General features: G+C 54.1%; 1 protein-coding gene across 6 annotated transcripts in view; it reads left to right on the top strand.

Moving 5' to 3' along the window:
- Positions 1 to 22,923, top strand: part of LOC105419460 (ATP-binding cassette sub-family A member 1) — an 88,696-nt gene that overhangs the window by 55,341 nt on the left and 10,432 nt on the right. For all 6 annotated transcript variants that reach the window (XM_029839925.1, XM_029839923.1, XM_029839924.1 and 3 more), the window contains 14 exons: positions 2,746 to 2,840; positions 2,948 to 3,053; positions 5,380 to 5,454; positions 7,289 to 7,458; positions 9,486 to 9,663; positions 10,211 to 10,326; positions 10,902 to 11,046; positions 14,225 to 14,348; positions 15,236 to 15,365; positions 15,610 to 15,730; positions 18,342 to 18,404; positions 19,747 to 19,853; positions 20,639 to 20,780; positions 21,651 to 21,785. In XM_029839925.1, coding sequence (XP_029695785.1) covers positions 2,746 to 2,840; positions 2,948 to 3,053; positions 5,380 to 5,454; positions 7,289 to 7,458; positions 9,486 to 9,663; positions 10,211 to 10,326; positions 10,902 to 11,046; positions 14,225 to 14,348; positions 15,236 to 15,365; positions 15,610 to 15,730; positions 18,342 to 18,404; positions 19,747 to 19,853; positions 20,639 to 20,780; positions 21,651 to 21,785 — 1,707 coding nt within the window. The remainder of the gene's footprint in view (positions 1 to 2,745; positions 2,841 to 2,947; positions 3,054 to 5,379; positions 5,455 to 7,288; positions 7,459 to 9,485; positions 9,664 to 10,210; positions 10,327 to 10,901; positions 11,047 to 14,224; positions 14,349 to 15,235; positions 15,366 to 15,609; positions 15,731 to 18,341; positions 18,405 to 19,746; positions 19,854 to 20,638; positions 20,781 to 21,650; positions 21,786 to 22,923) is intronic.

Here is a 22,923-nt window from a genome sequence, read left to right as displayed (position 1 = left end):
CTCCCGTGACAAGGCCACATCACCGCGGCGACCGTCCAGGTATCCTGTCGGAGGATGATTGCGGAGACAGTGGAACAAGCGGCGCGGCCTTTGGGTGACCTTTTCCTTATCCGTGACATTTGGTCGCGGCTGATGGCAGAACTGTCAAGAGCTTCCCGTTTGTTGATCCACTCCTGGTTTCCTTGGACCTCCGACCCGGTTTTTAATCCAACCTCCTTTGTTGTTTCACCAACCACACCTCCGTTTGATCAGGCCGCGCTAACTGTGGCTAATAACGAGCTCTCTGCGGTCCCGTTTGCTTCGTTAAAACGGCCCGTTCCGCCGCACTCTGTTGCACTGACTTGCATCACTTCCTTTATTTACAGCTTCTTGCTTTCTCCCAGTCCAGATCCGGTACGGATAAGCAGTTTTTGCGAGGCTACTTCGATGGGAAAAGCACGCTTGATTAATGAAAGTGCTCTAGCTTACTCGTTTGTTGGACCGCAGCTAACAATTATTCACAAAGCTACTGTTTAATAGCGCCCAGAGGGCTTGTGGTCGGGCGGTACCGTAAAGATGACCTGCCGGTGAACACGGATAGGCTTCCATGAGTGCATGTCCATCAGCAGCGGAACAGAGGTCGCTAACAGCGCCGCTAGAAGGCGGTTCGGCGCGGCGAGGCCGTAAGTGAATGCGCTTCCTCTGACCCGAAAGCTTCGCCCTGATGAATAACTCATGACGACGTGGAGCCGCTACACACGACTTTCCTTTTTTATCCTTTATCCCGCCCGTCCTCCCGGCGTGCCCTTGAGAAGCTCCAGAAAAGACGAGGGAGCCGCGCGCTTCTCCGCGGGAGGCGCGATGGAATCATTGTTTCCATGGAAATGGCGGGCAACAGTCAGGCCGTTATCAGTTCAGTGGTATCGAATCTCATTCGCGGGCGATATTTAACCTTCGTGGATGAAGAGGACGTGGTGCGTGCGGAGGAATTGATGAAGCCGCCGCCTTCGCCGGATTGCGATTGATGCCTTTATTACTCGGAGGAACGGCATAACTACAGTTTGCTCGCAGATGAATCTCCTCGGCCTCATCGATCACGCCGCGGGAAAACCACGAGCCCGCCTCGGCGACACCTTTGCGAAGGAACGCCGCGGCGATTTAGGGCTGAATTAGCAGGAAGCGTCTGCAAACTGTCAGGAAGGTTTGGACAGCGGCGGCAGATCAGCCTCCATCCTCCGGGCTGCTGATTTGTGTTGCTGCCGGCGTCGTTCCGGGGCGACGCCGCCTGTCCGGAGCCGCTCCTCCCAGCAGGAGGCCAGCAACAAACAAGGGAAGGGCTAATGCTAGCGATTCCCCGCTGTTGTGGGAAAACAACAGGTCCGCGAGGACTTAATGGGTTCATTTAAAGGAAAGTCGTTCATTTTAAAGCTAGCTAGCGGACACCCGCGTCCATGGCTGGCACTCGAGGAAGCCTGGATATTCCGTGGAAGATGAATATCGGCCGTTACCGTGACGCTACGCCAGCTCTCCCAACAGACTTGATTGCTCCTTAGTTTACATTTCGCTCGTCGCTGTTTGCTTCCCCTGCTATCAGGACCCCGCTGTGTCGGAGAGAGCCGCGGGTTTGTGCGGAATGCCAAGCGCGGCGACGCCGCTGCCGGGTAATGAGAGCGCCGCGCGGGCCCCAGGTAGCCGACGGACGTGAGCCACGTTTCCATTTCAGCCCCTCGTGATGCTGGACGTGGACGCGGGCCAGAGTAATTAAGAACTGCACCCACTGGGCGTTTGCCGCTCTTATTTCGCGGCCGTGTTTGTTTCCGACTTCCCGCGGCTTTTCGGAAGAGAAGCGTGTTTGCTCAGAGATAAGCCAAGGTGGCGGCGCCGCTGGTGCCCGTGATGCGTGATCCAGATGGGTCTTCTCCCTCAGCCCCCCCCCCCACCGTGTTTGGTTTTCCTCCTCCCACATCTACCCCCGCCTCACCCTGCTCCCTCATCGCGCTGGCTTGTTAGCCTCTTGCTAATGCGTCCTCCGTTACCCCCGTCCCGTCCCGAGGTTTTGCCCCTGTGCATGATGGGTAACGCCCAAACCCTGCTATATTGTTCGGGCGGGTTTGGACCTCGTCCTTTATTCTGCACTTGAAGTGACGTCTAATTAATTGCAGGCACAAACGCAGCCGACATACAGTAACAACCAATTAAACCTCACAGCGTGTTTACCAAAAGCTCCCATATCAGGCAAATTGTACAGAGGAGGAGATAACTAGCATAACCACGGGGCACATTAGCGAAATTGGGCCGCAATCAGGATCGCTCCGATAATTAGCGCAGCGCTACCTCTCGAAACAGGCGGGGAGGGACCAGCGTGATGTCAGCCCCGCTGAATGCTGGGAAGTATCAGTCTGCGGCGGGTTGCGCCCTCTCTTAATTGGGGATTTGAATGTGGCCTTTTATCCTCAGAAGAGTGTCTAATTAGGGTCCTTTGACACCAGACACGGCTTCGGCAGCTTCGCCGAGCTCTGAGTTTGAGGCGCGAGCGTGCTAGCTTAATGGGCTATTATTAGCGGGGTCGGGGGAACGCTGCTCCGCCGTCCCGTGAACGCCGGCACCTGCCAACGCTCCTAAATCATGTTGATGTTGCATCGGCTGAATGAGGTTCTGTGGTCGCTGCTCCTCCAGCCGTTACAGAACGACCTTTGACCCTACCCCCGAGTCCGGAGGCCCTGCCGGCCGCCGAGGTTTAAAGATGATTTTTCCTGTTTCCCGCAGCGCACCCAGAACACCACAGACACCTTGCTGGATCTAACCGGGCGCAACGTGACAGATTTCCTGGTCAAGACCTACAAGGACTTGGGTAGAACCAGGTACCGCCTCTTTGGTAGAACCAGTAGAAATGTGGATCTCCTGAGCCTTGTTTCCAGGCTGTTCTGGACTTATTCTGTACCCGAACCTTTGCTGCTCCCCCTCGAAGGTATGGAGGGATCTCCGTGGGCGGGGTCAATTCCCAGGTCCTCCTGACGGAGGAGGAGATCAAGGCTGTGATCGGAGACCTGAGAAACCTGCTGGGTTCGTTTCTGGTACGTATGAACTGGTTCTGCGTTCCATGAACAGGAGGAACCTCATGATCCGTCAGGTTTATCCAGCGGATTTTTCTGGGGCTCCGTCGTCGTCGTCGGGTGATGGAAAAACGATTTTCCGTTTGTCCGTCGGGCGTTGTCTGGGCGGGAACATCGGGAGTTCAGGAATCCGCCGGCTTCTGAAGGGATGAAAGCAAGAAAAGGAGACTTATCGGAACCGGTTTTTCTGGGTGTCCATGGTAACGAGCGGTTGCCACACGTGCCGGCTTCTGAATAAATCATGGGATCCACACCAGCGTTCCCGCTCGACCTTTCCAATCCCAGATTTTCCCCTCGCCTGGCAGATAAATATGTACAGTCACACACTTTTCCTCCTGCTGTGAACCTCATCGGAACTCGATCTCTCCCTCTGTGCGTCCCTCTCGCCAGGACGCCGTCCCTCATTAACATTTTAAATTCCTATACTTGGAGACGGCCTCACCGCCCCCCCTCCCCTCCTCCTCAGGCGTCTCCGCTCTCGCTGACGCCTGGACTCTCTCCTCCATCTCCTGGATCGGGATGCTAATGTGACTTTAATTCGTGTGGCAGCGATGATGTAACCCTAATGGCCGGGCATTAGCGTCCCAGCTCCGCTTTCCTCGTTATTAAAGTGCTACGCTGTCCTTGGGAAATGTCCGGAAATGTCTTCCTCCGGCTCGGCTGCCGTTTGTGATGTGCAACAAGAGGGAAGTCGGGAACCGTCTCCTACGTGTCGGGAAAGGTGACCTTAGAGCATGTGACCTTAGAACAGCCGTCACCGCGGTTACCATACGGCGAGAGCGGCGGAATACCGTCTTCCTCGGTCCTTGAGGATCGCTCCGAACATCCGGAGTGGGTCGATAGTGTTCCGCGTGTTTTATCTAGCGCCTCCTGTGTCGCTAGATGGTTCCGGACATGCTAGCTGACATGCAAACCGAAATATTCCGGAGCACATCTAGGGGAGACAAACGGCAGCCGGGGTCGAGGTAGTGTCTCTACATCCCGGTATTCCGAGCAGGAAAACAAGGCCTGTGCCTTCACTAAAGGAGCCGTTTGGCTGGCGGACTGTACCAGCGGGCGGAATATCAGCCGGAGACGCGGAGGCACACTGGAGCGCCGTTGTTGCCGCGTCGCTAGCGGCGCCGTTAGCGGTGCCACCTGCAGGCCTGCCGTCCAAGCAGCCTTGTCATCGTCCTTGAGCAGGGAGGAGACTCGTCTAGGATTAGACCCACTTCCCCGTCTCATTACAGCCGCGGCTAATCCTCAGGAAGGCCACCTATTGGCACCGCCTGTCCCTGCTGGCATGACGCAACCCAGACTGAGGGGGGGGGGGGGATGTGTGTGTGTGTGTGTGGGGGGGGGGGGTCGCCGGGGCTGAGCTGCTCTTCTGGAACAGGCAGGACAGATAAGAGCAGGAGTCTTGTTCTCTGCCTGGTGTCTGAGGAGGTAATGACTCGGAACGGAGGAGGTTATTTAACGCAAATACTCTCGTCAGCATGGTAGCGCTGCCCCCCCCCCCCCCCCCCACACACACACACACACACACACACACACACCCCGTCCACACCCCCACTAATCTGGCGGAAGGAGGTGAAGGGCTCATGCTGCAGTCTGAAGTGGTGTGTTTAGTCATGCCACACGGGTAGGTTTGCTCCCCCCCCCCACACACACACACACAGCAACACCTGGGCAGGCTCCTGCATTTTTGGGATGTCTTTCCTCATTTCTCTCCTCTTATTTCCAACCCCCCGCGCCCGTGTCCTCGCTTGTCACCCCTCCCCCCCCACGCCCCCCGCCCCCACCCCCCCGCCTGGGCCCGCTGATGGAGGCTGGGTCCACCAGGGGGTCCATTTGCATTTATATCACAGGTGTAATGTGCTCGCTGCTCCTCTGCCCGAGCTGGGTACCAACGCGACACTTCGGAAGTGGCTCATTCCGGACGGAATAGAGCAGATTCCCGGATGGAATCTTCCCCCATGTGACAGAGACTGAAGGAACAACTCGGAGTTTAGCGGATCGATGCCTCGGATAATATTTGTGCTGCTCCTGAGTCTCCTCCGCTGCTCTGCGTACGTTCGGATTATCTCCCACTATTTTATTAAGCACAAATCTCAGAAAAGAAAGTTGCCGGAACAGCGGGAGACTTTTTTTTTTCCCCCCTCGGAGTCTGAGGGAAATAAGTGGCTCCGCACAGCGAGACGATCTCGTCTCCCTCTGCCGGGTGTTTTGCATTTCAAAGAGGAAACAGTGGTTTTCCAAGTGTATCCAATTAAGCCTCCAACTCTCCTGTTTTCTTCACCTTCGTTAGGGTAACGGGACCGATCGGATCTTCCAGAGCGCCGAGACGCTGCTGAAGAGGATGGGAACCCGGAACAATGTGAAGGTGCGCCATTGATCATCTCCAACCGTCTCTGAGGGGGAAATAAAGTTGACATCAAGCGTTGTGATTCTATCGCTCTGCTCCTGTGACGAGGAAGCTTCACACCTGATCACTTCAGGGATTTTCTCTCATGTCTGGTGGCCAAATCCAGGTTCCGGTGCGGGATAACGGCCCCGTTCGAACGAGCCTGGAGTGGTCCTTATAACTCTGCCAGCAAGTGTCACCTCGTCCATAATTAAGCTAATTTAGCACAGAGCTTCGGGAGGAAAGCTAGCAGCAGAGCATTAGCCACCAGGTTTTCTTGGCGTTCCGACCTGCTCACACAGCCTCTGATTAGAGCCGGTCATGACCACCAGACTGCTGCCGTCCCAGAATCCGCGTATCGACAGAAGGCCGTCCGACTGCAGTAGCTTGCGCTAACCCTTCCGGCTAATCAGCGTCGGATCCTTCCTGGTGCAGTCGCAGTGTTACATCACAGAGGGAATGATTCCTTAATACTTCCGGGCCTTGTGACGGGAAATCCAACAAACATTTCTTCATTTTCCGAACTAATTGCTCAGGTGAGATCCGGCTTTTCAGACAGGAAATGATTGTCGATTGTGATCAATATTTCATACAAATCTGTTTCTCCGGCACCTCACGCTGGGATCCAGCATTTAACCCCCCCCCCGGCACTTTATTTCCTCTTATCCTAAACGCATCAAACAACGTTGAAGCCGCTGACCTCTCGCAAGGAAGGAAGCCAAACGTGGAAAATCTCAAGTCTGTCCGTGCATCTCGGAGAACAAAAGGAGCCGCAAAAATCGGAATTTTTCTCTCTCCGGCTCCTCCGTGTCGTCCTCTGTGACGCGCCCTTCTATTGGGCTGACACTCTCGTGCACACACTCTTAATTAGCGCCGCGCGACCAGCGGGGTTTCCTCTCGCACCCCGACTTCCTTTCATCGGCTCGTTTTTCCTTCCTCGACACCCCGGCAGCCGCAGACCCGCGGAATCACTCGCACTGAAATGAAAGCGCGTCAAAATGTTTTCCATTAACTTTCTGCAGCTGGCATGCTAGGCTAGGCTATATCAGGATCTGGCAGCCAGCGCGGGCCTTTATCTTCTTAAAATTTAAAGAAGAAAAGACACGGCTGACAGTTCTGTTGCTTTTTGTTAAAAGAGGAAGTTCTCTCGGAAAATTCTGTATTCCTGGATGTGAGCGGCCTCATTTGTGGTTCTGGAGAAGCGTCGCGGTGTCACAGAGAAGAAGCTGAGAGCTCGATGAGGAATAAAAGGGTCACATCTTTGACAATATTAGCAACTATCAAAATAGCCCAGGCTGGGAAGGTTACAATTAGCAACAAAGCAAACAACAAAGCTAGCGTTAGCTCCAGAGCCAGGTGGGCTGGGCAGGAGTTCTGATGGTCCACCTCCACATTCATATGGTTCTTCCCACCCCTGGACTGTGAATGAAATGTGTTGGGAACGGGCTCGGCTAAGCTAGCTTGGCTTTGCTAACCTGACAACTCGGAACCTTTGCAGAACGGGTCGTTTCCTGCTGGGTGAACCCAGTCAACAGACCACCGGTATGACGTCGAGCACACCAGTGCATTGTGGGTAAAGGTGCAAAACCAATACGACGATATGAGTGAAAATCAAAGACCATCTGAATTCATACGCTAGCATCAAGGCTAACACGCGTTCCGTGGTCCCCCCCTCCGTGTCTGTCCAAATGTCTTCTTTCCGTGCCTGTTGCAGCACGCTCCTCTTATTGGTCCTCAACCACGGAGGCATCAGACAGCAGTTGCTAGGAGACGCCTGCAGCCTCGTTGCTAACGCTCACCTCTACCCCGGCAGGTGTGGTTCTACAACCAGGCCTGGCACAGCGTGGTGTCCTTCCTCAGCGTGGCCAACAACGCCATTCTGAGGGGAAACCTGTCGACCCCGGAGGAAGCCCGGCGCTACGGCATCTCCGTGTCCAACCACCCGCTAAACCTCACCAAAGAGCAGCTCTCGAACGCCGCCATGTGAGTTAGCGTGCCGGAGAACCCGGCTAAACAACAACCAAACAAACAGGATAATGTGATTTATAGATGGATGAGGGGATTGAGAGTCGCTAATAGCAGTCGGCTATGAGGATGAATATCTTGTTCCTCTTTGTGCTTCATCTGAACATTAGCTCCCCACGAGAGCGGGAGATTAACGACATGCTAAAGCTGTAGCATATGGATCAAACCGCTGCCTGTGTTTGCTCAGCTTCACTCTGTGACCTGTTACGTTGAGGATTGGGGGGTTTATCCATCAATGTTTTTGAGTTTCTGGGGTGACTTTAATGGAGTGTGGCTGTAATACATCAAATTAGCCGCCATGTCGGACGGCCGCTGCACGCCGCACCAAACTTTCGGGTAATTACGCCGTTCTGAGCGAACCGTTGGATTCACGGCGTGGAACATTTTATCAACTGTCATTCTGCTCGCTGCATCTTAGCAACCGCCGACTACCGCGACCTGGATGACTGACAACCTTTCCAGACATATTTTAGCAACTGTGCTTTACAGATTGGCCTGAACGCGTCGCGGCTTTTGTGTGTATGTGACAAATGGAGTTGCAACATTTGGGCCCCGAACCACGACCCAAATGTTCATCAATCAAGTTTTAAAGTCGTAAAAACTGAGGTAAGAACCTGAAATGTGAGGCTCCATATAGCAGATGAAATGACAATGAGCTAATGCTAATCAGTGTGATCATGGCTCATCTGAAGGAGATTAAAGCATTTAATCGTGGAGCAATTTGTTAGCTTGGTTTACCCCAAAATTGTACCTCCTGCTCACGCAACAGCCGTCAGAGCGGTGGCGGCGGCGGCGGCGGCGGCTATAATTTCCCCGTCAGCTGTTCAAGTATCACTGTTTTACGAAGAGCCTTAAAAATGTTATCGGGATGAAGCGTGTCTCCCGGCGCTGTAAAAACAATTTCAACTGTACAGAAATATCAGCTTTGAACATGAATTTATGGCCCTCGTCTCGGCGTGGGACAATTGTTCGTACCGAGCTAACGTTAGTAATTCATCACCGGCTCCGACAGGCTGTGGACACTGAAAATTGTCCCGTACTGTCCCATTTAGGGTCTGTTTGAAAGGGATGCCAGCGGCGCTGTGAAGGTCCGCGGTTTGATTTGAATGCCGATGTGCGGCTCCCCTTTTCCTTCTGGGCGGCGTTCCGATGGAATCTGCTGCGTCGTTTCAGAGGCGCTTTCATCCTGGGAGATTGCGGCTTTCTGCTGAAACTGTCCTCTGAATTATCTGGAGGACGAGACAAACACAAACACAGACTTGGACGTGTCAGGTCTGCCATTATCGTGTAGCTTTTAGCCGCCGCTCTCGAGGCGGCGACGGCCGTTCCCAGCAGCCCCGGAGCCGTACATCATGTGACACGTGGTCCCAGCTGCTCTTCCATTATTGGCTAATTAGCAGATGGCTTGTCCTCTTCCTCACAGCAATTAGCCAGCATTCAGGGTTAGCTCACTCGTAGCGTCGCCCCTCCCCCGCCACCATCCACCCGTTGAAACCTGCTGAAATGTTTGCCGCCACCGCCGGCGTGCAAGTGTTTCATTTAGGGTCCTAATTGCATCCGGCCGGTGATGATAAATACACAAGTGTCCCCACATGGGGTGGATTCTTTAATATGCTAATTGCCCGACAGGAAGCCGTGTGAGGGATTATCGCGGGCCGGGGGCGAGGACGGCGGCGAGGGTTAAGAGAACGCTCAACGGTTTTTAACGGACGCTAATGGCGCGCAGAAGAGTTTGATAAAGGATTATGACACGAATGAAGGTCGTCAGGTCACAACAACCCCAGGTTCCCTCAGCTAGCTGTCGTATCGGATGTTAGCATCGCGCGGCTCCAGCCGTCCTCTGATGGAGCCCGACGTGCTCGTGCGCTGGTGCGTGTCGTCTGATGGGAGCGCCGGTCGCCCCGGCGGTGGTGATGTCATCCTCCGGTGCGTCTCTTTTGTGTCTCGCCGAACGCCAAGCTCCGTCTCTCTCTTCTGGGTCCCAGGGCCGCCAGCTCCACCGACGTGGTGGTGTCCATCTGCGTCATCTTCGCCATGTCCTTCATCCCTGCCAGCTTTGTCCTCTTCCTCATCCAGGAGCGGGTGAGCAAAGCCAAGCACCTGCAGTTTGTCAGCGGCGTCAACCCGACCGTCTACTGGTTGGCCAACTTCACCTGGGACATGGTGAGTCCCCGTCCCCCCCCCCCCCGACTGGCTGTTTACCGCCTGTTTCCGTCTCTGTGTCTTAGCTGGGGATGCTACTGGAAGAGTAATTAAGAGTATTATCCAAACATCACCAGCTAGCATCCAACCGGCTCAGCGGCAGCTTCCCAGACTGTGAATTATTTTATTACACCTGTGGGGACTTGGGGTAGGCAGGTATCCCAAGATGCATTTCACCGGAGCCGTTAAGTCCCTGCTGCTCTGCGGTCTTGCGTATTACCGTATTGTCGCGACCGTGAGGCGCACCGAATTATGGGGCGCGGCCATGGTAAAACATACCGGTACGCTAGCTTAAAACATGCATGCTAGTGTGTGTTTAGCACCTCCATTTTGGAGAAAATTTAAGACTTTTAAGAGCGCCTCATGGTCGCGAAAATACGGTACTTCAAATGAGAAATTGCTCCTCTCGGTGGGGTTCTCTGGTTGGGGGAGGGGCTTATTTCAGGACCTGCACGACATGTTCGGTCAATAAAAAGTGTTTTTCTCCTCTTCTGCTTCTTTTCTTCAGTGTAACTACATCATTCCGTGCTTCATCGTCATCGTCATCTTCCTCTGCTTCCAACAAAAAGCCTATGTTTCACCTCCCAACCTGCCCGCTCTGATTCTCCTTCTCCTCCTGTATGGGTAAGAACCTCCCGAACCCTCGGAATTCACTCCAAACATTCCGAAATCGGCCCTGAAATACGCGCTTGAAAGGAACGGCTGGACAAAGGCCCCCGGCTCTGGAAGCTGCTGAAGGACGCCAGTCCTGCCTCCCTTTCAGTAGCCGTGGACAAGGACCACTTTAGTCCTGCTCTGTCCTCTGACCGTCCTCAAATTCAAGGCGTTTGGATGAAAGCGGCAGAGAGGCTCCGTCCGTGACCTTTGACCCCACCAAGTTTGATATTAAGGAGAGAAAATCTTTTCGCACTTTTACTAACTGCTCCGGATCCGCAGTTAAGCTAATATTCCATCCACATCAGCGTCCTCTGGCAGTCCAAAGTTCCCAGGTTATTATGATGAAGATGATGATGATGATGGCCGCCAATCAAAACCCACTGGAACCAGTAACGCCGACAAAAATCATGTTTTGTTCCCCTGCGAACAGCGGCGTCGCCCTTTTATGAGCTAAATCATCTGTTTTGATGGACGGGACAGGAAGTGGCTTTCATGTCTATGATTGGGAAGCTTTTTAAGGGGTTGACGCGTCCCCTCTGCAGGTGGTCCATCACTCCTTTGATGTACCCGGCGTCCTTCGTCTTCAGTGTGCCCAGCACGGCCTACGTGGTCCTGACCTGCATCAACCTCTTCATCGGCATCAACGGCAGCGTGGCCACCTTCGTCATGGAGCTCTTCGATGACGAGGTGAGTGGCGCGGCACAAACATCAAAGCCGGCACCGCGATATCAAAGACAAAACCCGATTCTCCATGCTTGCCACCTTCTGTCGTCCACGCTCGGAGGGCTGAACATCGTTGTTGTCCCTGAACAAGGTGAAATGCATTGTGGGATACCTAGCTGGTCCAGGCTCAACGCTAATCTGGTGCCCATGGGTTAAAATGGGCGGAGCCAGTACACATCTGGACACTTTGTGCACATGTACGGACAAGTACGCGCGTAGGGCAACGGCTATATTTAGAGGCGTTAGCGATGGAGGCTAATTGACATAAATCATAGATGTGGGCGTCGTGTGCGCCCACCTGCTACGACTTCAATATATTTCCTTGATCCTCTCAAGGATTCTTCAAAGGAGTTATTTTCCCTGTTCTCTTTCATCTTTAATGGTTCTGTGAGAACTGGGTCTGTGGAGAACTTTCCTCATCCATCTTTCAGCAAGTGTTCGTTTTCCCTGCGAGCTGCTCGGGTCTCCGGGGAGTCAAAGACAAAGACGGCGGCGAGGAGCCGCGTTGGGGGCGGGGCCGCGCAAAACCACTTTGTTTACTTTTAATTCCAGTTGAAATTGCGTTTGATTAACAAATAACTGGACGTCATCCCATCAGGTTGATGGAGGAATTCCTACCGAGCTAACGTTAGCAATTAGCCGAATCCGTCTAATTTAACTGAGGCTTCATCGTGACAGAGTAGCAGAAACTAGCCGCGGTTGGATTTGTTAGCGTTCCTAATCCAGGCACCTGCTGCTTGTCCCTCAACCCCCCCCGGGCTCATCAGACGGATCATGATGCTGTTGGACAGTCGCGTCCCCTCTGAAGCGTCTTCCTCTTGACAGCCCGGGATGTCAACTTCTCCCCTAACGAGGCTCCCTTGTTAGCATGCTGATCTCGTTATTATCAATTTGTGTTCTTTCCGCGGAAAACAACTCGTTTCCATTTTGTCGTCCCTCCGATTTAAGCTAACGCAGCGTTGATGTCAGGACGGGTCCTCGGGCGGGTCCTGGAGTGCAGCTATTAGCCACTGGTCAGCTTCTCGTGCTAATCACACTCTGATTAGCGCAAAATAAAAAGTGGAAATGAGGAAATGGAGCGCAGCCGACAGCCGACGGTGCGGAGAGACGGCAGGAAGTCTTCTCTCGTGATAATGTTTGTCGGGGACTCGCGATAATTCTCTAATCTGACTTGATTCTGCGTCCGATAAGAAAACCCGGAGGCTCCACATCGATCAGCGACAGTTGCGGCTCTCCGTGTCCTGCCTCCCGGGGGGCTATCGCTACAGAGCAGCTAGCACAGATACAGCGGGGCCCCCACGTGCCCCAGTTAGCGGAGAACCTGGTGACGGCTCAATCCGGTCGTCTCCCCCCGTGACTTCATCTCCGTTAAAGCCGTCCCTCCGGTTTTTAAGACTAAAGAAATCCAAAGCTAGCAGCTGCTGGAGAAGAAGCGAGGCAGGAAGCGGAGTTTTTGCCCCAGTTTTGCCTCCAGACCGAGCGGAGATGCCCCCCCCCCAGGACCAGACGGATCCCCGGTGGGTTCCAGCGTTGTACGCTCGCGGTGATCCGACACCCCCAGCACACGGACACGGAGACATTCCCAACCCCGCCACTCTGCTTTTGAAATCTCTGACCGACATCGAAACGCAGCTACGATAGCATTTAGCCTCAAATTAGCTTGTTGATTGTGTAGCTGGACAACAAGCAGCCTTGGGTCATGTGATGCGTCCGCTCTTGGTATGAATGAAGCAGCAGGAATACGCTCGAGGAGCGATGTGGGTCAGATCAGCCGCACGCAGACAAACCATTCCGGGATGATTTATGGCGGCGTAGCGGGAGCGTAAGCGGGAAAATTGTCCGGCGTTCCATCGCGCCCGACTAAGGGCCTCTTAGATCTCCTTGATGACCACGGAGGGTGGAGAAGAGATGTGTTATTTTTGAGTATTTATCTCAAATTGGGCCCTTCCAGCTACTCCGGTGCGCTACAAAGACGGAGCCGCATCCCGCCAAGGTCGTCGGCGACGTTTGTTGATTTGAGTATAGAATATAAACCGCTAACGCTAAAATTAGCCTCTCGTCTAAATCTCAAACACAGCAAGTTGTTTGTTGTAGGATAGAATAAAGCAAAGCAGAGGTTTACCTCTAACTAAGCTGTTAGGTAGTTGCATTAGTTAGCCAGCTAGCTTCACTCTGTCGTCAGCTATAGCTAATGGTTTGCAGGTGAAAAGAATACCAACTTCTCACATCTGTAACATCAAAAACAATTCTATTTTCACTCAAATATCTGCAAAGTGCTTCTCAGAAGCGCGTCGACTTTAGCTTAGCTTTGGTTACAGAGTTGCGACATTCTTCCGGAGGGTGCCTGGCACCTTTAGGATGAGAACTAAACACCTCTGTAGCTAAATTAATGTTATATGTGACACGTGAGGGGGCGCTAAGGTCGTTTTCCACCTTTTTAGTGACGGGCACCCACTGTGCTTCCTGTTCATGCTGAAAATGTGCTAACGCGTATTCGCTAACCCAGACACCCAAATGTATCCTAGCCAGCCACCGCACCTTTATTAGCACCCTTGTCAACATGAATGCTAATGTGGAAAACATTCCTCTGAATTGGTATGTAGTCATATCGGTTGGAGGACATGTTGCTAAGTGCCGATAGCTTGTAGTTCTTTTTGTTTTATCAATTTCTAAGCCTGGAGTGTCGATGCAGCGAGGGCACTTAGCTCGAGCTAACGACAGCTAAAGTTAAACGTGCATTTCTTTTATACTTTACGCTACACGTTCCGGCTAAGCTAAGCTTTGAAGAGCCTAGCTTTACAACTTTTCACTCTCTTCACCCGCCACCAATTAAAGCTCGTGCTGGGAAGCTAACGACCGGCTAACGAGCAGTTACACAAACACGCTCACCGGCAAATCGGCTCTCGGCCGCGGATCCCTGAAAATGTGGGAAATGATGAATTTAGCGGCGCCGCCCCCACAGATGCCGGAGCTTTGAAGACAACGCTGCATAATGCATGAAGGTTCCTCTTTGACCAGCGTCGCGCTGCCGTCGCGGCGCTCGTCTTTGCTTAATTAAGGGGTTTTGTCTGCTTTGCGGGGCCGCCGACGGATTGACTTCCTGTTTCCCAACAACGTTCCCATTTCAGCCGTGTCTCCCCAGAACGTCGCCCACACCAACGACATCGTCAAGCAGGTGTTGCTGATCTTCCCGCACTTCTGTCTGGGCCGAGGGCTGATCGACATGGCCAAGAACCAGGCCATGGCCACGCTCTTCATCGGCTTTGGTGAGTACGGAGACTCCGGAAACACGCCGCCGTGCACGGGAAGGCCGGCGATCAAGTCGTTTCGGGACGATTCTCTTCAGTTCTTCCGGAGTCGACCAGTAAACTCAGAGCTAAAGGAAACGCTAACTGTGGGATAAACGCGGATAAATTTCCGAGGAAGTGAGTCATCAATGAACAAGCAGGTGAAAGTTCACAGCCGAAATTCCGAATCCGGGCCTAAAGCGGGTTAATCCCTGCTGATCTCGCCCAAAAGTCAGCGTTGAGCGGTCGAAAATGAGCTCTTCGGTGTTGGTGGCGAGGAGGAGGCGTGCGTAAATTGGAGGGGGGAGCGAGAGGACGAGGGGGTCATCGGGAGGCGCCCGGCGAGGAAGAGGAGTCGGATCCGTCTGGAGATGAAGCAGGAAATAACAGTTTGAGGAATAATTTGCGACAGAAAGCAATCACACCCTGAAGGGCCGGCGTGGAGAGGAGCTATTTACCCGAGACTGAAAAGCACTTTGGCTTATTTTCGCCCCTCCTCGTGCACGAGCGCCCCTCGTGCACGTGCGCCCCTCAGGTCTGGAGTGTCGCAGACAGAAGGAGAATTGGCAGTGATTGGAGCGCCGCGCCGTCAACGGTTTACTCAGGCCGTCGTTAGCCAAAAGAGGCCGCGGCGGCTTCCTCGCCCGCCGGAGGAGTCGGCCATTTTGATTTCCGGGGGCGAAGAGGCACTTTAAAGCGCTGGATGTGTCAGCGGAACGTGCACAGACGCTCCGGAGCCGATGGAGTCCAGCCACAAGACGCGTTTGCGGTTAAATCAGGCGCCGCGTCGAGCGCTAAGCTAACTTTAGCGGGTCGGGTTGGAATCGTGGCGGTTTGGCTCGCTGTCATACGTCTGTTGTTATCAGGTGAAGATCGATTCCAGGACCCCCTCGGCTGGGACATGGTGGGGAAGAACCTCTGCGCCATGGCGATCCAGGGCGCCGTCATGTTCGGCGCCACCATCCTGATCCAGTATCGGTTCTTCTGTAAACCCAGGTACCAGCTCAAGTGCCTCCGAGGACGCTGAAAGTGCTCGTTTATAATTGATGGCCAACATTTGCTCTACAAGCCTCACGTTTGTTGATCACCTTTGGAGTTTTATCGACTCCAAAAGTGGCGTTTCCATGGAAACTGCCGCCGGCGGCCTCTGTCGCTTGTGAAAATTGCAGCGAGCGTCGGCCGCGAGGATGTGAGTCGCCGTTAATTGGAGTACAAGCCACTGCGACTTTATTTCCGCCAGGCTCGTTTCCGTGGCGCCGTTACCGGCGGAGGACGAGGACGTGGACGTTGCCCGGGAACGGCGGCGAGTGCACGAGGGCTGGGCCCAGGACGACCTTCTGAGGGTCTGTGACCTCACTAAGGTAATGACTTAAGGCGTCTCCTCGAGTGTTGCTCTGATTGCTTGATTGCTTAATCTCTGATGAAAGGCGAGATTGCTGCTAGCGACAAGCCGCCGCCGCCGCCGCCGCCTCTTCACGGCGCCTGGAAGTCTCTGCTCATCAGGAATCAAACCATTGACCTCTGCGCGTCTGCTGCCCTGAAACGTGACTCAACGCCGCCACACTTAGCCAAGCCGATCGATTATAGCTCCGATAGCGAACGCTAAGCTGATGATGTTTAACGCTAAATGCTACATTTAGGTTGGGCTAAATGCGGCTATGCTAACGCTGGTCTTTTCTTGTGGCCTCGTGTTCAGCCACAGCTTTAGCGAACGGACCGCAGAGCTTCAGACACCAAAACTCTCGTCTAATATTTGCCGTCGACTCTAGTGGGCGGAGCTTCTCCCCCGGCGCCAGATTGCGCTTCCGAGGGTTTCCAGCTCGGGCCCATTCCTCTTTTGCAGCAGGAGAAGCCGAGCGTGCCGCGGCGCAGCGCAGATTAACACTTCCGTCCGCCGGCAGATGTTCCCTCGCCGCGGGCGGCGCCGCGGCGGAAACCTTCGCCGCTGCCGCCTGTTTTGCCGCTCCAGTGCCGACAGCTGGGCGATCCGGCCCCCTCGTCCCGCTCCTTCAGTCTTCCCAGCATCACTGTTGCTAATTTCTCCCTCAATGATCGTGGCCGCCGGCGTGAGCCGCGCTCCGCGGAGTAATTACCGCTCGGTCGTCGGGGCGAACAGGTGGAGGAGGGACTATTTTTTTCGGCGGATCATCTGGCGAGGTGAAAGCGGCACATCGATAACGTTAACGTTATTGTTGTCGATAGGAAACGTCACCAGCGCCTCTCCGCGACCTCGATGCCAGATGTGGGAACAGCGTCGGGATGGTTCCCGCGGCGCCCCGCGGCAGCTGCGGGCCGTCCGCTGGCGGCGTGGATAACAGATTGATCCGTGTGCCTCGGTGGCCGCAGCCGGAGCGCCGTCATAAATCTGAGCGTGCGTCTGACGCCATCGACGGGCCATCAGTCATGTGTCACGGTCCCGCTCCTCCCCTTCGCCTTTCATCCTGATCCGAAAGGGCTGTGCGCTCCCTCCGGTTAGCCCCCGCTTAGCCGCCATATTGGCGCCGTCGATGGGAGATGGTTGACGGCTGTGAGCCGTCAGGTTAACCTTCAGGTCGGTCACCGAGGAGACAGGAAGTTTCTGTCGCGCTAATATTTGTGGACGGTTGCTACAGAAAAAGGTGTCAAATATTCCCATTTAGGAAGCAACTCCAAACAATAACAAGCACGTGATGCTAATCGACGGTCTCTGTGCTAATGAAACCAACAAATCAGCATGCTACGTGCTAATTAACTCTGTGTGCGGCCTTATCCATATGTAAAGTAGCCGTTAGCACTATTGGCAGATGGGTTTTGCCTCATCAGCCCGGCCTTCTGTTAACATGCTAATCCTTTAGCTTCCCAATAAAGCCTGTGTTTTTTTTTTTTTAATGACATCCCGTGGGCGAAGATTCATACGGAATGGGAGGGGCAGTTTGGTGAGGTGGCGATAAACATGGCTCACGCTAAACCTAGCACCGTCTAGCTGAGGCGTCACCTGCGGTTAGCATCACAAAGGCTCGACGTTGATGTACCGTTTTCCTGTTAGCATTCTGAATGTTGCTAAAGCTCCTTAAATATCCAAGCTGGAATGTTCATTCCTGTCCTGTCACACGTTCCTTCAGGGATTCGTTGCATTTAAAATCCACGTCGCTGCAGGAAGCGCGGCAGCGTCCCTGATTAGCGCCGCGGCGGCGGCCTTCATACGCTTTACCTTCCCGTCATTATTTTCCTCCATCTAGCAAATCCGTGTGTGTTTTAAGCCGGCGTCTTTACCTCCTCCGGTGTGGCTTTCAGATGATGAAAATTCAAATGTGGTCGGTGGGGGGGGCGGGGGGGGGCTTCCAGTGAGATGGAGGGAGAAATCAAGCAGCGTTTTCATTTCCACCGTCACCACATGATCTTGGCGGGATACTGGCTCACAATCCTGTGAGAGGTTTTGTTGTCCTCTCCGTTCGGAGAGACGGGATTCTGGAACCCCCCCCGGGGGGGGCCTTTCCACCGCCGAGGCCCCCAGGAGCCGCGGTGCTGTCGGGACGTGTCGGCACAACACTTTCAACTTGTGTGAAACACTCAGAAAATCAGCCATCGGGCTCCCGGTGCTAATATGCTATGCTATGCTATGCTATCACGTTGGAGGTTCGTTGATGTGGAGACAAAAAGTGTAATTAAGTGTGTAGCTAGGCTGGCATTGTGCTACCCCCCCCCCCCCCCCCCCCCTCACCTCCACCCCCCCTCACCTCCACCCCCCCAACCCCCCCTCACCTCCACCCCCCAACCCCCCCTCCCCCATTAGCGTGGGTCTCTCTCCTCTCCTTTTTCTCTACCTCCATCTCAGCTCTTCCCCTGCTGCTCTGGTCTATCGCTCCATATTTTCACATGTAATCCTCTCACCTATCTTTCATGCTGTCTGCCCCCCCCCCCCCACACACACACACACACACCTCCCCCTCTCTGGCTGGCTGCTTGATTCATGTCATTGTCTGTTCCCTGCAGGTGTATCCTCGGAAGAGCACCCCCGCCGTGGACAGGCTGTGTGTGGGCGTTCCCGCTGCGGAGGTGAGCCAGAAGGCCGCGCCTCTTTTTTGCTTTAGCTAACAAACGCAAGCGTTTAATTAGCGGCTAGATCAGGGAGTTTTACAAGAACGCTAATCCCCCTAGTCACGCGATTTTGGTGCGCTAGCTAGCATGGATGCACCCACGCTAACATGCACAAAGCTTACGTGGCTAAAGATCCGTCAGACTGCGGTTGCTGTTTAGGTTAGCCGCTAACTGCTCCCGGATCTCCCGGATCTCCTGGTCACAGGTCACATCTGAAAAAGCTTTCGTGGCGTCGGATCGGTGCTGGTGCCAGATCCAGTTTCCCCTCGGAGCCCGAACAATTCTGACCGTTACGCTTCGGTTGTTTCTGTGCTGAGAGGGAGGCGCAACGCAGGCTAACAGGCTCCACTTCGGCTCCGGTTGTCAGTCTCCCAACTTTCCCACAATTGCTCCGCTCTCCCGGAACTTCTTAATTGGGACTCGGGGGGGGGGGGGGGGATGGGGGGTCGATGGTTGAGTCCGTCCCAGCGGCCACCAGAGGTGGGAAAAGTCTCCGAACAGTCCGCCAGCTGACCTCGGAGCAGTCCAGCGTCTCCGGCACCTCCCCACGTGACGCTTGAGTGGGATTCGAACCCAAAACCTGCCCTCCGCCATCGGATCGGTGGGTCGGATGCGTCCACGCCGACGCACGCGCTTCGCTCCTGTAAGATCAATTTAAAGATAATCCCGCGTGCTGACAGCTCGCCGACTCGGGTCGGCTTTCCGGCGGCGTCCGACCGGCCTGCGACTGTTTGCTCAAAGCCCAATGTAAATGCCAGCGGACTATTGCCATTCACGCCGCTCCGCCGATCGCTGTGATCCGCATTTCCATGCATTATTTACACCCAGCTTAGCCCCCTCCTGCATCCACAAGCGCAGGTCACAAACAAGCCGGGATCAATCGAATGACAGAAATCAAATATTTATGCCCGAACACCCAACATGAAGGGGGGGGGGGGGGGGGTCACGTGACTGCGGCGCTCTGCGGCAGCAACTTCCTGCCGCATGCCCTCGGAGGAAACGCGCGAGCGCCGGTGTCGGGGAGAACCGAGCTGGCCGGGAGCGCGTTGGTTGTGGCGGGAACGCCGCCGGGAGTCATTTTTCCCGCTATTTGCTCGCGCTGTTGATTTACTGGTTGTTGTGTTTGTGTACAGCCAAATATCAAGTTCTTCTTCTGCTAAACACCAGCGCCGCCGTAGCGTCGCCTTGGCGCCGGCGTGTTTAAACAGCCTGCCGCCGTCAGATAAGCGTCTTCTTACGCGACAGGAAGTGCAGCCATGTTGCTCGCTGACTCACTGACGCCTCCCGTTGGGTCCCACAGTGTTTCGGGCTGTTGGGGATCAACGGCGCCGGTAAAACCACCACCTTCAAGATGCTGACCGGCGACATCCCCGTCTCCAGCGGGGAAGCCTTCCTGAGTGGATACAGGTGAGTCACACCAGCAGCTCATCATCGTTAGCCACCCAGGACGCCGCTCAGCTAGCTCCATCCTGCCGGTTGCTCCACTTGGTGGTCTCTCCCGTCTCCTTGGAGGAATTCTCGGAAATCTCCGCGAGTGGAAGGCGAACGCGCTTCCCGCCTTATTTTTGGGAACAAACAACCAGGTGGTTGTCACGACGATGCAGAGCGGCAGCCAGCGTTAGCTCCTGCCATAGGTGTTCATTTATACATCCAATAATGAAGCAGGGTGTTGAACAAAAGAGAGCTAACAGCGCGACGCTCTTCGCTAATGCTCATTAACCTGGCTAACAGAGATCAAAGGGAAATCCCAGGGACCTTTGAGGTAAACAAAAATCAAACAGATGTGAGCACACGGCTAATTTTCAGCGTCCTCTCCAGGCTGTTGCTGCTGTCGTTGTGCTAATAATCACAGCTAACAAAAGCTTTTGGCTCTCATAATAAGGAGAAGCTCTAGAGAAGCCATCTGATTGGAAATCGCAGTGGCTCAATTAGCTCAATTAGCTTATAAAACTGTCACGGCATCACAGCGACGCTCATTAGCACAATAGTTTCCAAAACTGCGTGATACATTTTTGCTTTTGCCAAGTGATTTTTCTGATTTATTATCGATAATTGTCATTTTGAGGCGCAGCTAGCTAGCTAGGCTAACCCAGGAAGCACAGCAGCACACAACTGATCTTACTTGACGTGAGGTTTAACATTTTTAATCACCAAAATTAATCTGACCAACGTTTTTCTCCATATTCTTCTAGCATCCGGACACAAATGCGGGACGTGCACCAGAACCTGGGGTACTGCCCCCAGTTTGATGCCGTCGATGAGCTGCTAACCGGACAAGAACATCTGGAATTTTACGCCCGCTTGCGGGGGGTTCCGGAGAACGAGGTCACCATGGTAACGCTATTTTATTCGCACCTGTGTTTTAGGTTATCTTGGCTAGCTAGCGTGAAGTTTGCACGCTCTGACTTCTACCTATCGTGTCAGTAGTTCCGTGACGGCTACCCTGACAGAATGCTAACACTTCGAGGCAGGTTCCTGTCCGCGTTGTTTGGTTATTTATTTTTCATCAAACTAGGTTGCAGCCGGAGTGCACGTGGGGCGAGCTGCGGCGTGCGTGGAGGTGATAGATAACCTCCGCGGCAGGAGGCATACATAATGAAAAATGACTGGTGCTAGCGGCGCAGCAGCTGTGGGTTATGGCTGTACATTATTCAGCGTGGGTCCGGCCCCCTCGCGGCCTCGCCGTGCGCGCCTCGCCGTGCGCGCGTCCACGGCAGAGAGATGAAAAGAGGAAGAAGTTGGCGGCCGAAGGCCTCAGAAACCTCTGACGGCGCTTTGATGTCTTAGCTGCTGTGTAAAACGATGCGCTAGCACGGCTCTTAATTTCACTGTGGTCGTTTTAGTCCAAATTTCGCCCCGGCGGAGTCGTATTTGCATGATGGTGCCAGAAATACCCATATTTATGTCCAAGAAATCTCCTGGAAGTGGAACCTGGGTCCTGCATTTCATTGGTGCCTCTCAAATCGCCCTTCGAGAGGTGGCGAGCAGGCTGGCGTTTGATAAGATAGCGTAGAAACAGAGCGGCTCCGGGAGAGCCTCTGATTAAGGTCTTAGCGAGATGCCAGCTGTCAAGCGTTGTCCTTGAAGACCGCCGAGCACAAATACATCAGAGCTCGGGGCCGGAATATCATCCATCACATAAAGACCGATGATGTAGAAACACCTCGTTTTTTTTCACGGGTTCCTGCTTCCTGTCATTTAAAGGTGGCCGAGTGGGGCATCCAGAAGCTGGGGCTGGTCAAATACGCCAACAAGTCGGCCGGGACCTACAGCGGCGGGAATAAACGCAAACTGTCCACGGCGATGGCCTTGATCGGATCGCCTCCGGTGATTTTCCTGGTAAGTCAGCGGGAGGGTCCTGCTCCAGGGTTTCTCCCTGTTACTCAGGGCGACGTTCAGGAGGAGAAGCCGCTGTGAGATTCTGAAAACGTTCGGATCCAACGCCCGCGCTCACCAGATGGTTCCCGTCCGATGCTCCGCGTCGTCTAGAAATGTCGTAGACTTATCTCGCTCGCTGGATCGTCGCCGTCGTTCGCAGAGCAAAGTTCGCAGTTGGAATCGTGAATAACGAAGACGCCTTTCAGCGGCAGTTTTCGCCCGTGCCGACGCGAACGGACCCGGAGCGCGTTTGGTTCTCGTCCCGAACCAGCCGAGTGGTCGTCGGCGTCCAGGAGTGTTTGTTTCTTCGCTCGTCCACTTCAGTTACGTTCTTTTTTGGTTCAGTCAGTGGAGCCGCTGCTGGTGTTGTTCTTCCCCGCCGACCCCCCACAGAGCGCTCCAGACTCAGGCCCGCGGGGGGGCTCCTAGAGAAAGAGCCCCCTCGCTGCGCCGTGGGTGTTTGGCTCTCTCGCCCGAACCGACGGGGCCTCTGGCGGCTGTCATCCTCCACCGCGCTGCCTCGGGGGATTCTGGAGGCGGAACGTCCCGCGGGAACGCCGCCTTCAGCGGGCGCCCGCGACGACGCCCCTCACCTCGCCCCGCCCACCCAGGCTAATGTTGCGTCGCATCTTATAAATGTTGCAGCGTTAAAAGGAGGTCATGATAATCAGGCGTAGCCGCAAAAAGCTGAATTTCCGAGCCGCACTTGAACGCATCAGACGCGCCCGATCCGCTTGTTCTTAGTGAGTAAAACTCAACATTAAATTCTTGTCAGCAGCTTCCTACTAACTCTATAATTCCAAAAACAATAGCGTTCATCACTTTTTAACGTGTTGGGCTGAAAATTAGCGCCTAGCTTAAAAAGGATTTACACCTCATTTCATTTTCATTTTCTTGTCGTTCAAGCAAAACATCCCAACTTATTAGCAGCTGGGACTGAAATTGTGGATGAAAAGGAATTCTGGACCCGTTTAATTTTCTTTTCCCCTCGATGACCAATTCTCTTCCGAAGATGGACAGAGTGGTGTTTGCACATTATAAAATCCCTGAGAGCTTAGTGCGAGGGGATTTTTTTGATGGCAGATTAATAAAAGCAGGA

The sequence above is a fragment of the Takifugu rubripes genome, chromosome 8 (genome assembly GCF_901000725.2).
Source record: "Takifugu rubripes chromosome 8, fTakRub1.2, whole genome shotgun sequence".
NCBI lineage: Eukaryota > Metazoa > Chordata > Actinopteri > Tetraodontiformes > Tetraodontidae > Takifugu > Takifugu rubripes.
This window is presented reverse-complemented; position numbering and strand designations above follow the sequence as displayed.